The sequence below is a fragment of the Cyanistes caeruleus genome, chromosome 6, assembly GCF_971803275.1.
Source record: "Cyanistes caeruleus chromosome 6, bCyaCae1.hap1.1, whole genome shotgun sequence".
Taxonomy (NCBI): domain Eukaryota; kingdom Metazoa; phylum Chordata; class Aves; order Passeriformes; family Paridae; genus Cyanistes; species Cyanistes caeruleus.
This window is the reverse complement of record NC_141706.1, coordinates 52,358,630-52,370,757: the sequence shown is the minus strand read 5'-3', so window position 1 is coordinate 52,370,757 and position 12,128 is coordinate 52,358,630. Positions and strand designations below refer to the sequence as shown.

The window sequence follows — 12,128 nt, the reverse complement described above, 5'->3', positions numbered from 1 at the left end:
CGATTTTATTTCTTTGGCAGTCATAGCACCAAGTTGTTAAGCAGTGAGGGATTGTTCATGCCTGTTTGCAAGCATTGGCCCAGTTGCACCATTTAATGCTGCACCATGCAGAGGCAGTGAAAGATACCTGCTAAAATTTCCCCGTTTCTATCCAGTTCCAGTGGATTTTCAGTCTTGTACACTATTGTGAAGTGGTCAAATACTGATGTTCTTATCACTGAGAAAGGCAGAGTGTAGCTAACTAATGGTAGTTTCTAATTGCCTTAAAATTTTTTTCATTATTTAAATTGGGACCACCTCCATGTACTTACCTTTTCTCTGTGAGAGCTGTATGATTCTGTAACCACAGAGGTGATAGGTTGAGAGGGACGCATGAGTTGGCATGTTTCTTCTCCTACAGTTGTACAGGGTACTTGTATGAGCATGTTGCACAGCCATAGACATATGACATATGTCTATGGCCATAGCCATAGACAGTTCCACAGCTCACAACAAGCCCTTGGAAATGACCTGCTTTCCAGATGGCTCATCTTACTCCTTCACATGGAATGTACAAAATATGTCTCTCTGTTCTTCACAGCAAAGGAAGGGTCTGTATCTGTATATGGATGTAACAAAGTACAAAATGGAGTCAGGGTCAGCTTCAAGCTAAATTTTGCTGGAGTTTTATCTCCTGACAGCTAAAAAGAAGGGGAAGAGGAACAGCAGTAGTGATAATGGTGGGGAGAAAAAATGGAGTTAGAACATGGAAGGGAAAACCAAAGAACTAAGCCATCTACTACCGCCTGTGGTGCACTCATGAAGGGGGTCCTCATATTTTTATTACATAAATGTGTTAAATGCTTATATATGTATCTTTAAAAGAATGGTTTTAAATTTTTATGCTGGTTACAGCTTTGAGGACAGCATATTTAGAAGACTATATATGAGGAGGAAGAGGCATAATATGGAATGATAGTAAGTCAAGCCAAGGATTCAAAGACTTTCAAAACCAGCAAGGAAGATTAAATGATTGTTTTTATTTTCTTGGAAATATCTAGTTAGTAAAATGCTGCTTCAGCTCTTCCAAAGAAAGTTTCTTGCTAGTTTTGTCAAAATGCAACATTGTAAAATTTCAACAAAATTTTAAGAAAATCTATCAACTTACTTTTTGAAATATTTTGTATTTCCATTACATGAGGCTCTTTGCCAGCCTCTGGTGTGTGGAGGAATCACAGGCTCTCAGTGCCCAAGAAGTGCTGGAAAGTGGTTCCTTTCTGTTGCTCCTCCTAGGGAAACTGTACAAAATTATTAGCGTGATGATAAAGACACGGCTGTGTTTTATCAGAATGAATAGCTCATGGACAAGTTATTTGGTTTTAATTTTTTCCTGGCTTCTGGCAACAAAAGTAACTTCTAGTAGTGATGTCTTGTGCTTTATCCTGACTTGAAGAAGATGTAGGATGATCTGATGAAAAGTATCTGCTGCTGTGTCCATTAAAACAACAGGGAGCAGACTAACTGTGTGAATGCAGGAAGCAAAGCCTCAGAAACTTGGTTAGTACAATTCCAATGTTTTCCTGCCTTTCTTCACACTTTTCCTCAAATTAATATGTTAAAAACAGAGTTGTAGAAGATGATTTTCTTTCAAGGAGTTAACTTCATGGACCTTTTTGAGCTTACACTGATGCTTTTTTGTGTATGCCCACAGAATGCAGATCTGATTACACCTAGTGTTTTCTTTAAGGAAGGAGCTAATTTTGATGCTGTGCTTCTGAGTAATGATTCTGTATGGGTATATAGAAGGTGTTGTGTGGGATAGAGTGTTAATAAAATCATAGTTTTTGTATTAAATACATATTTTTTTAAAATTCAAAGACTTACTTGAAGACATGCAGTAGGACATTTTTAAAATATAAAACATAAATTGAGGGGATGGAGTTTTCAAACCAATGGACCACTTAGTATTTGCAAAAACACGAGAATACTTACTTGGATCTGTTGGTTGTCTTTTCCCCCATCTGCTTGTAAATTCATTTGACACATAAGCAGAGGAGAAGCATCCAATAAAACAATTTTCTGTAGCAAAATGCCTATGGTTGGAGTTGCCAGCTTGTTTCAAGAGGGTGTGATGAGGGAGAGAAAAATAGGCATAAGAGAATGACATTGTTGAGGAGATGGGCAGGTTTGCATGACTGTTGTGGCAATGTGTTAGCCTGAGAGCAGATGTATGAAATTGCTGGAGCTGGCTCCCTAAAGCTGTTGCCTGTTGGTCACAGGAGCATGTCATACCTTTAATATGAAATTTTAAGGAGCAGTACAGAAAAAAGCAGATTTTGTTTTTCTTTTGCCACAAATATAACTTGTGTATCTGTACTGGTTATTAGAGCAAAGCTAAGAAATGAGGCTAGGCAAGGAGAGGAGATTGGTCTTGAGATTGTGGTAACAAGTCTTGGCTCAAAGTAAAATGTAGAGGTGTTTTGTACATTTCTGGATTTATGAAATACTTGCTATCTAAGCATCCTCATAGGAAGGACTGCTTTCTGATAGGTAGAGAAGTTTCCCTTCTTCAAAAGGTTAAGTTTACCTCTTTAGGGTCTATTTGTTTATTTTCTTCACTAGATCAGTGCTGAGATTGACGAGGATCTTAAGTTCATGAAGAATTGAAATAAGACAAGTTATGAATCCATGAAGAAGTAAAGAGCATGTCTTTTTGTGTTAAGCTTGTGTTACTAGCTCCAATTTTTCCTACTTCCTTCTCTTACAAGACCAATCAGAAAAAAAATTTTATGTGCTGTTGCCATACAGAAGCATGTATTTATAATCCATTTTAATATTTGCTGAAGCTAATAATCCCCTAGGGTTGTGGCCTCTGGCAACAGAACAATTAAGTTCCTGCAAGTTTTCAGCAGTATATGAATGAGGTAATATACTGGAAAGCATGCATAGGCATAATTCAAATACTGTGCAGGCAGTATCTCTTATGTTTCTAAGCAATTCTGTTTGCTTATGGAAGCAGAGATGAAACTTATGCACAGTGGGATATTGAGGTGTTATTTTGGGGAGGAGCAACTTGTCAGGAACTCTGAAATAGAAAATATTTATTTAACTAGGAAATAAGCTTTTTGAAATTTTAGGTAACATAATTCTGATACTGCTGCCTAAGTCAAAAGATGTAATTGAAAAAACAAATTTATAATACTTGGCATTACAAATTAGTGACCCTTTCTAAAAGTGCATATAGAGGAACATAGCAATTTACAGGTCTGACATTTCTTAAAGTCTGCAACTCTGTAAATTTGATTTTAGTAAAGAAAATGTGTTTATAATTAACACTGTATAGATTCATAGACTATTTCAGGTATCTGTCAAGATAACTGTTGCATTACAGTAATGAATTCGTGGTGAGTGTGTGAGGGATGTTGTTTTATAAGTCATATTGTGACATTACAGAATTCTAGTCTCATTGCTGGGGGTCATTTTACATCTTCATTTGAATAATTGTGTTTACATTTAGATGATGTATGTTGACAAAGGTGAGGCTGTCTTTACTGCTGTTGACCCATATTCAAATTTAATGTTGCATTTACCAAGTTAAATGATTGGCTATTAATTAGTTCTGTTTACAGAAACATGGAAATACTCATTAGGTTCAGTGGCAGTGTCAGGTGCATGTGGATTGCTACTTTGCAGTTAGGAAAAGATGCCGCACTTAACTTTAATCATATGCGATTGTAATGGGATCTTGTGCACTGCTAGCCTGTGTCAGCAGACACCAAGCAACCCTTCATGGAAGAATGCTAAATGAAAGCTGCTGTAGTAATTATGCTGGGGATCTCTAGACTCATTAGACAATGGGTCAAGAACTCAGGTTCCCTCTCTCCTCCTGTCTTGCTGTGCAAATTTTGCAGACTGTCAGTGAGCATTTTGTAGATTATGGCTAGGAGGCCTGTGCCATAGGGAGTTCAAATTTTCTCCATTAAAACTTTTCTTTCACCAGACTACATTTATGACATCTGCCCTGCTGGAAACAGGGACTGGGAGGAACCCAGGCATTTGTCCTGCTTTCCTCAGTACTGCTTTTAGCTCTCTTATTTGAAAGTTGAACACTGAATGAGAATACTGTGTTTCTTATTAAAATAGAACTCTTCAGGACTTGAGCAGTTTGGTGGTGTCTTGTTCTTACTTTCTCCCAAATGTTTAGAATTTCTTCAGAATCCTTCATTTGTCAGAGTGAAGAGAGATTAAAAATGTTGGACTCCAGTTAAAAAGTAGTGATTTTGGCCTTCTTTTTCATGCAACAGGAAGAACAGGTATCACAGTGGGGCTTTGTCCTTTTTTCCTTAGAGGTGCTTGTAGGAGCAATTCTGAGACTTTACAGCAGAACAGTGTAAATTCCACAGTTAAATAATATCCTTTCCCCTGAGCAAATAGCTTCCTTAATGCCCATCCATACACTGGTGTGCAGCATTTCTGCTTTGGGGGAGTGTTCAGCAGAAGATGTTCACTCACTCCAGGGTGTGCAACAATAACCAGTCCTTTTTACACCTTTTGTCTCTAGTTTAAACTTTTTCAGCCCCACCACAAGATGCTGACCTGTTAAAGGGCTATACTGTAGCAAGGATTGGCTGGCATGTGGTTACTAAGAAACAATTGTGCTTGCAGAAAAATACTTTTCTATTTAAAAGATATGGTAAAAGTCTGTTTCTTAAGAAAATGGGAAGACTGGAATGCGTTACATTAACAGGAAAAGTGTGACCAGTTGTTTCACAACAGTTGTCTCAGATGATGTTAAAAGAAATCCCAAAATATTGTTATGGTTTTATTGCCTGCTTGGAGTAATAAGTAGGTATTCAATTCACAAAAAGAGGTGAGTGTTTCTGTTTTTTCTCTCTTTTTAACTCTGATAAACTTCAATACTCTTAGCACTAGCATAAATATGGTATTAGAAATGCTGTAGTAATGAAATGACATTGCAGTTTGAGCGTGATAAAATTCTCTGTTGTGCCTGAAAAGTTGTGCTTATGTTATTCTGTGTTTAGTCTAGAATGGAATTTAATTCTCTGCAAGTAGTCTGTGTTTAAAAGAACGGGCAGCCAGAGGAGCTTCTCTTAAAATCAAGTGTGCTAAGAGAAGGAGCTATTGGCCTTTTTCCTGGTGCCTTTTCTGGAAAGCCATGAAATAGGAGACCTTGCATTCTGACAGTTGTTGGAGACTTTTTCCCTCCAGTCTTGGCATAATGAGATGGGCAGTAAAAAGTACTTTAAAAATCAGAGAAATTACTTTTTTTTCCTTAAATTGTCTAAACCAATAGACAATATGCTATCCCTATAGTGTATCTGGAGTAACTGTAAAAGTAAAAGGTAGTTTATTATAAATGTATTTGCTTACTCTTTATTCTGTTTCTCTTTTCCTTTTTAATAATTACTTGGCAAATATCAGTAGGGAATTGAAGATAAAAAAATCCCCATGCTTTGCTTTCTAAAAAAATCTATAAAAAAATTCTCTGCAAGCAAGAAAAATACTTGATTGAGGACTTAATTAATCCTTCCCTTCAGTGAGACTAGCAGTGTGTGTTCTAAGTTCAGAAATAAACTGTGGGAGTTCCTTGATAGCAATAACAATATGCTAAACATGAAGTTTCTTCAGAAGGAGGTGAAAGGGGGCTTTTGTGTACAGCATTTGGAACACTTACCATATCATTTATCAACACTTTGCATATCATATAGGGAAGACAAAGTGTTGTACACTCAAATACAGTTGGGTTTTACATGCCTATGTAAGGAAAACAGCAAGCAAACCCAGAAATCTTTATATATTGATGCAACTCTCTCTCTTGAAAAAGCATGTTTATTGACAAGTATAAAACAGTAGTTCACTGTTTTTCCTCTGTCCTTTGATTTGTCTCCTGGAAACAGTAGATAAACAATGGGAACCATTTTTATTTGTGGTCTCTAAAATTTATACAGACCAGGTACTGCCGGGGATCATGGATAATCCTCAGATATACAGTACTATAAGTGTGATAGGCCTTACCCTTGTGGTTTTGTTGGGGTTTTTTTTAATGATCTCAGTAGGTCTGTGTGGTAAGGGCACTTGGTAAAGATCTGAACTGTGCTGTGGATTCTCTTTTGACTTTAGAGTAACTTTTGGTTTAGTCTGTATGGGGGAATGGGAGCGTGGCTTAGTTGGTTTTCCTACAGAACTGAAGTCTGGGGGTTTTGTTGACATAAAAATGGGCGATGAACTATTTGTGCAGGGACTTCTTAAAAACAGTTTGTTGCTTTTTCTTGCTGAGGCATCCTTTTTTATGGGTAGTGGTCAGTTTCTGCAAATGTAGTGGTAGGGCTTGTCTGGTCTTCTATTTGTAAAAATGTTTACTTGCTGTAACCTTGGCCACTGATTTGAGACTATAGACACAAGAATGCCTCTTATTCCAAGTGATGAAACTCTCTAGTGTTTGCTTTCTGAATATTTTAAAAAATATGGGCAACTTTTTGAAAATTTAAGGAACACCTGCAAGTTACCATATAATTTAAATATCAGGAATATTCTTTTTGTTGTCCAAGTGCTGTTTGTTGTTCTTCTGCTCTTTTGACAAGAAATTTTAGAGTTACCTGGCAAAACATGTAAACTTAATTAGTATGGACTCGTATTTGTTTCACTGCTTCTCACTTTCTTTTCCCTCAGGAGTCATCTTGCTTGATATCAGTACTAGATATGTATGAGATAAGTGACTTCCCAAATTAAAACAAATTAAGACCCAATGTGTTGGAAGCTTTTATCTGAAGATGATTTTAACTGGATGAGCTTGAACTTAAGCCTTGAATATCAAAGTCAACTTGTGATATCTGTTGTCATGGTACTCTTGAATGCAGAATAAAATAAAATAATCAAAAGTTAAATAGAGTAATAGGTATGGACTTCACAACAAATACAGTAACATTTTATAGCAATAGCCTGTATTTTATTTCCAAATATTTCTAAGCAGTGTATAAACAGCTGAAGAAATTCCTACCCTTTTGGGGGAGAATGGCAGATTCCTGCCTGGCAGGTGTGGGAAGAATCACAAAGGGGAGAACTGATTCTGATTCTATGACAAGTCTTCAGCAGATAGCTTAGGGTGATATGTGTTTTTTTGAACTTCATGTGTTTCTTTATTCTGTATGTTACCATGTACTTGTTCCTATTATTGAGGGCCTAATATAATGATCCGTATTTTGATTAACTTCTTATCATCTCTCAGTATTCTTATAAGGAAGTGGGCAGTATACTTTGGAATTACTATTGCTGAGTTGCTTTAAAAAGGTGTATATCTTTTTAAAATTAAATAGTACTTTTATATAGTTTAATACATTATTTATTAAATTTAATCTAAATTTTCATTTAAGAAAAAAGTTAAATGAGCAGTCTGGACTGACTTGTTTTAACAAAATCATAATTATGAAAAGCATAATTTATTGAAGGCTTATCCTCTAGTTGATAAGTTTTCATTTTGAATACAGCATTAGATTACAATTTTTACTTGTGTCATCAAAACAAATACAGCATGCAAACCATTCTTTTAAGTGGTCATTTCAGAATAGATCTCCAATTAAACTTCCTTCTCCAAAGCATCACATGCTAAAATATATAAAATTTCATAAACATACAAAAAAAAAAAAAAAAGTGAATAAAAGTTATATAGTAGCATTTCTCTAAGAAGTAGTATTTTGCACTTCATCAAAGAACACTTAAAATTTAGTATGTCCCTGCTGCATTACCTAAAATTTCTGGCTGAACACAGGTGTTTTTGTATCAAAGTGAAAATTCTCAGCTAAAATAAGAAAATGTCCGTACAGGGAGTTTTTCAGATATAAATATTATAGTTATGGCCATAAATTGTAAAAATAGAAAGAATAAATCTGAGTCAGAACTACAAATAGAGTAATATGCTTCATGTAGGAGATGATTACTCGGGGGCTTTGGCTGTCACAGCATGGGAGAGAAGGAATGGGGAGGAGTGATCCACACAAATTACAAATTACTGGTGCTTTCAGTCATTTGATGTGTTTATTGCAACACATTTATTGTATTCTTTAGTCACCTCTGAGTTTGAAGGTATTCATGTATGACACGGAAAACTTTCTATCCAGTATCCACTGTATAGAACATCTTACATTTAGATCTTCTTTTCAGAGGGTCTTTTCAAACCTACTGCAGTACAAGGAGATCTGACTTTTTTCTGAAGTTAAGCCTTGCTGCTTTGGGGTCTGCAACTTATTGCAACAAAAAATTTTCTTGGATGTGTTGAATCCAATCCAAATTTCTTGGTTTGTGATTTGACTGAAAAATTGAAAAAAACCAGATTACTTGGCTATTGTAGATTATTTGCAAATATAGTTATCTTTTAGAGGTATGCTAGGTGAAAACTATAGCATGTCAGAAACACCCAGTGTCTATTATACTCAAAATTAGTGGGTCTTTAAGAGACAGACCATTTGTATATTTGCTGTGCTCTAGGAACATGTAGTTTTTTCAAAAAGTATGTTGGATGTTACTTTGTCTTTAGGAGGAGTCTTAGCACTGGATTCAGGATTTTGTGTTAACTGGATGTATAGCACATAAAGCTGTAAGATATGTGTTGTTTGTACTGGTAAAAGGGTGGATTGTTCCATCAACAAACTGTGATACAGACTTAAGGCCTCTTCTCAAGCCAGAAATCTGGCTCGATTTTTTTTATACATAAAAGCTACACTTTTACAGAGATTGAAATTTAATAGATGTTCTGAAATAATCTGGAGGCCACAGATATTTCACAGTTCTGAGTTTATCAAGAAACAAACTCTAGGTTATGTAGCTGTGTCTTCCCGAGTTGTTTTTGGGTTTTTTTGTGTAATTGTAATGAAACGTACTATACTGACTATACAGTATCGATTGACAGAAATCCTTTGATAAACTGTTCTCCAAACTGGATTTGTACTACTTGGGATTCTACACACATATGGCCAATATATAACTATGTGTTTTGTTGTTGTTTTTTGTTTTTAGTTCCTCCAGCAATGGATTCTCAAAATTTCCAATGATGACTAGAGACTACAGTGATTTAAATTGTGGATTATATTAATGTGGGAGCAGTTGAAGGCACTTTAGGACTAGGATTTACTGCTGATAAGCTGGAAGAATGACCTGAAATGAATCTCTTAACATGTGGAAAATGCTACCTCAAATGCAATTAATTATTCAAATAAATATAAGGTGAAATAGTTGGCTTGAAGGATCTGAGCTGGTGGTCTATTGCAGATCATAAATGGATTTTGATTTTCTAATATGTAAGGGAAGGTCTAAAGTTCAGCTGATTTTTAATACTTTTAAAAAAAGTATCCCTTATGAAAACCAGGAATTGTTTAATCTTCTCTGCTCAGTGCTGTTGAGGCCTCCAAGTGAAGCCGTGCATCCCATTTTGGCCCAGTGAGGCAAGGTAGAGGTGACCAGTTGGAGAGTGTCCAGAGGAGATAAAAATGATTAGCTGTCAAGGAAACATGAAAAGAGAAACTGGTGAGAATTGGCATTTTTTGTTGAGAGCCTGTCTCTCTCTCTCTAGATGAATCAAAGGATATTCTGAGTTGGAAGGGCCCAGAAGGATCATGGAGTCCAACTTGTATATGAGTAGCCCGTAGGGGGATCAAACCACAACCTTGGCGTTATTGGCACCATGCTCTAACTTGCAGTGCTTTGTGAAGAACAGCATAACCCCTCTGTGAGGATGAATCGAAGTAATTAATCTAGAAAGGGAGATTTAAGAACTAGGAAAAAGTACTATTTGTGAGAATAGCTGAGGTCTATAGTAATTTGCATATGAATGTCAGGGCATCCCTATTGTCAAAAGCTTTTAAGAACAGGTTAGACAAGTGTCAGGGGTTAGTTGATTCCTCCACCAGATAAATAGATTTATATTCTCAAGGTCCTTTCAAGCACTTTAATGATCTTGAAAATAGAAGCAGTAGAAATGACTTGTTCAGGAGTTAGTATTGACCAGTAAGAGTTGTTGGATTTTTGAGAAAAGCGAAGATTTATTTTTTCTTTTTTTTTTTTTTTTGCTTTGAAGCACCTCAAGTCCTGAGCAGAAAAGACTTATATGGCCTTGATGAGAGGCCTTCTAAACTACCCCTTCTAAATTAAAGTAGAAAAATTACACTTTGCTTATTTTAAATGTGTTTGGTTTTATAGATGCTTTTGTCTTGCACAGTGACTATGTTAATATTACCTTGAGCGTCTTTCTTCACTGTACCTTGGTTTCTCTGATCATTCTGGAAAAGTGAAGACATAGTAATGTAGAACTGGCATGGAAACACAGTATATACTTTTTATGGTAGATTGTCATAATGTCTTTTAAATCAAAATTACTTTAAAAAATTGCTGCTTCTGGATTTATAATTATTAAGGAGGAGTAATTTTTGTGTATATATTTGTTAGTGTCTCTTTTAAGGGACCATACCTTCATTTCCTTTGTTTCTTCTCCTTACTAAAGGGGCTTAACCTGGACTATATTTTAGCTATTAACATTATATGACATTTGTTTTTAATGCTTCATTTGAAATTTTTTTGTCTCCCAAGGTCTCTGTCTTGAGAAGCTGCCAATGTCTTCCTCAGAGAGCAATATCCAGGTGGACCACGAAGACATTGTTACATGCTATGAGAAGGCTGGGGATATTGCTCTCATATACCTTCAGGAGCTAGAAAGAGTAAGCTGGGGTGATTTTCTAAATTGAAGGTTTAAAGATTGAAATAAATGCCTTTTTAAAATTACATTGTGTTACCCTTTATTTCTAGAAGTTATACACTATTCCTTTTTATTTAGACTTTGAGTTACGTTTGGGCAAAATGCAATACACTTGGGGCTCTGTTCTTTGGCTTGTGAATGCTGTTAGAGTGAAGTGAGCTGGCAATATCCATCTGATCCTCTTTTTCAGACCCATTGCTTGCGGGCCTCAGGCCTGTCAGTTGACAGCTGTCTGAAGGAGTTATAAGACACAGTCAGGGTCATGAAAAACAGAAGGAAGGGGAAAGAAAACTAATGTAATGGAGAAAAAAAGTAATTCATTAATTCACACTGTTTTTAAAATACATACAGGTTTTTGTTTTCTGAGGGTTTTATTATTGTTTTGTAGTGGCTGGTAGACTATGTGCATTGAAAGCTGATTACATTTTGACAGCATTTTTAATGCTGATGTAATACAACTATTTCTAAATTGCTTTTTGGAGATCACTCTGGAGATAGCTTTTAATCTTCATGCTGCTCTCTGTAGCAGTCCTTTCTAACCTTACAGGAGTTTTAAATTTTTGAATACCATCACCTCCTGTTACTGAATAAAGTTGCAAATATGCTTTTTCACATTCTTCTCTTTTGTATGCCATTCTTCACAAAAAATTCTGACAAAGTATTATAAAATTCTGCTTCAAAATATTTCTACTTTATCTCTAAGGGTATAGCCAAGATCAAAAAAGTTTATATTTAGGTGGCAATGGAGGTAAAGCTAGAAATGGTCTACTAGCCACTACCTACAAATGGCAAAGATTTCTCCAACATTAAATATTAGCTTCTGTGTAAAAAGTACACGAACCTTGATTTTAGTTTTTTGGGGTTTTTTTCTAAATACACTTTCCCCCTCCCCCTTTTCTTTTGTTCTCTTAGGTAATTAACGCCAACATACAAAATAGAAGCCCTAAGCCAGGGCCCACTGCTCATGAACAAGAGCTTGGTTTTTTCCTGGAAACAGGACTTCAAAGAGCACATGTTTTATATTTCAAGAATGGGTGAGATTTGAGTCTTCTTTTATTGTGTTTGCTTTTTTGTTTAGGTTTTGTATTTGTGATATAACAGCATCATTTTTAGCAATTGTGGATTCTGTAATTGTGAGGTCTCGTTAATAAAGTAGTAACATTTTGATTAAAATAGTAAGGCTGCCCATGTTGTATTTATTTACATATTGGAATATTGTTTAGTCAAAGTATATTAAGCAGAAAGAATTATATAATTTTGCTTACTAAATGTAAGAACTTAAGGTACCTTAAGCTTTAACTATTGGAAATTTACTTTATTATCAAAAACTGTTAAAAAGTGATTGTCAACATATTGAAACTCTTGATTTTTATAATTTTGATTTTGT

At 35.5% G+C, this 12,128-nt stretch overlaps 1 protein-coding gene across 4 annotated transcripts in view; it reads left to right on the top strand.

Moving 5' to 3' along the window:
* The window catches only part of TTC7B (tetratricopeptide repeat domain 7B), a 121,614-nt gene that overhangs the window by 22,117 nt on the left and 87,369 nt on the right, over nt 1–12,128 (top strand). For all 4 annotated transcript variants that reach the window (XM_086893019.1, XM_086893017.1, XM_086893020.1 and 1 more), the window contains exons 4-5: nt 10,576–10,703; nt 11,654–11,775. In XM_086893019.1, the coding sequence (XP_086749145.1) occupies nt 10,576–10,703; nt 11,654–11,775 (250 nt within the window). The remainder of the gene's footprint in view (nt 1–10,575; nt 10,704–11,653; nt 11,776–12,128) is intronic.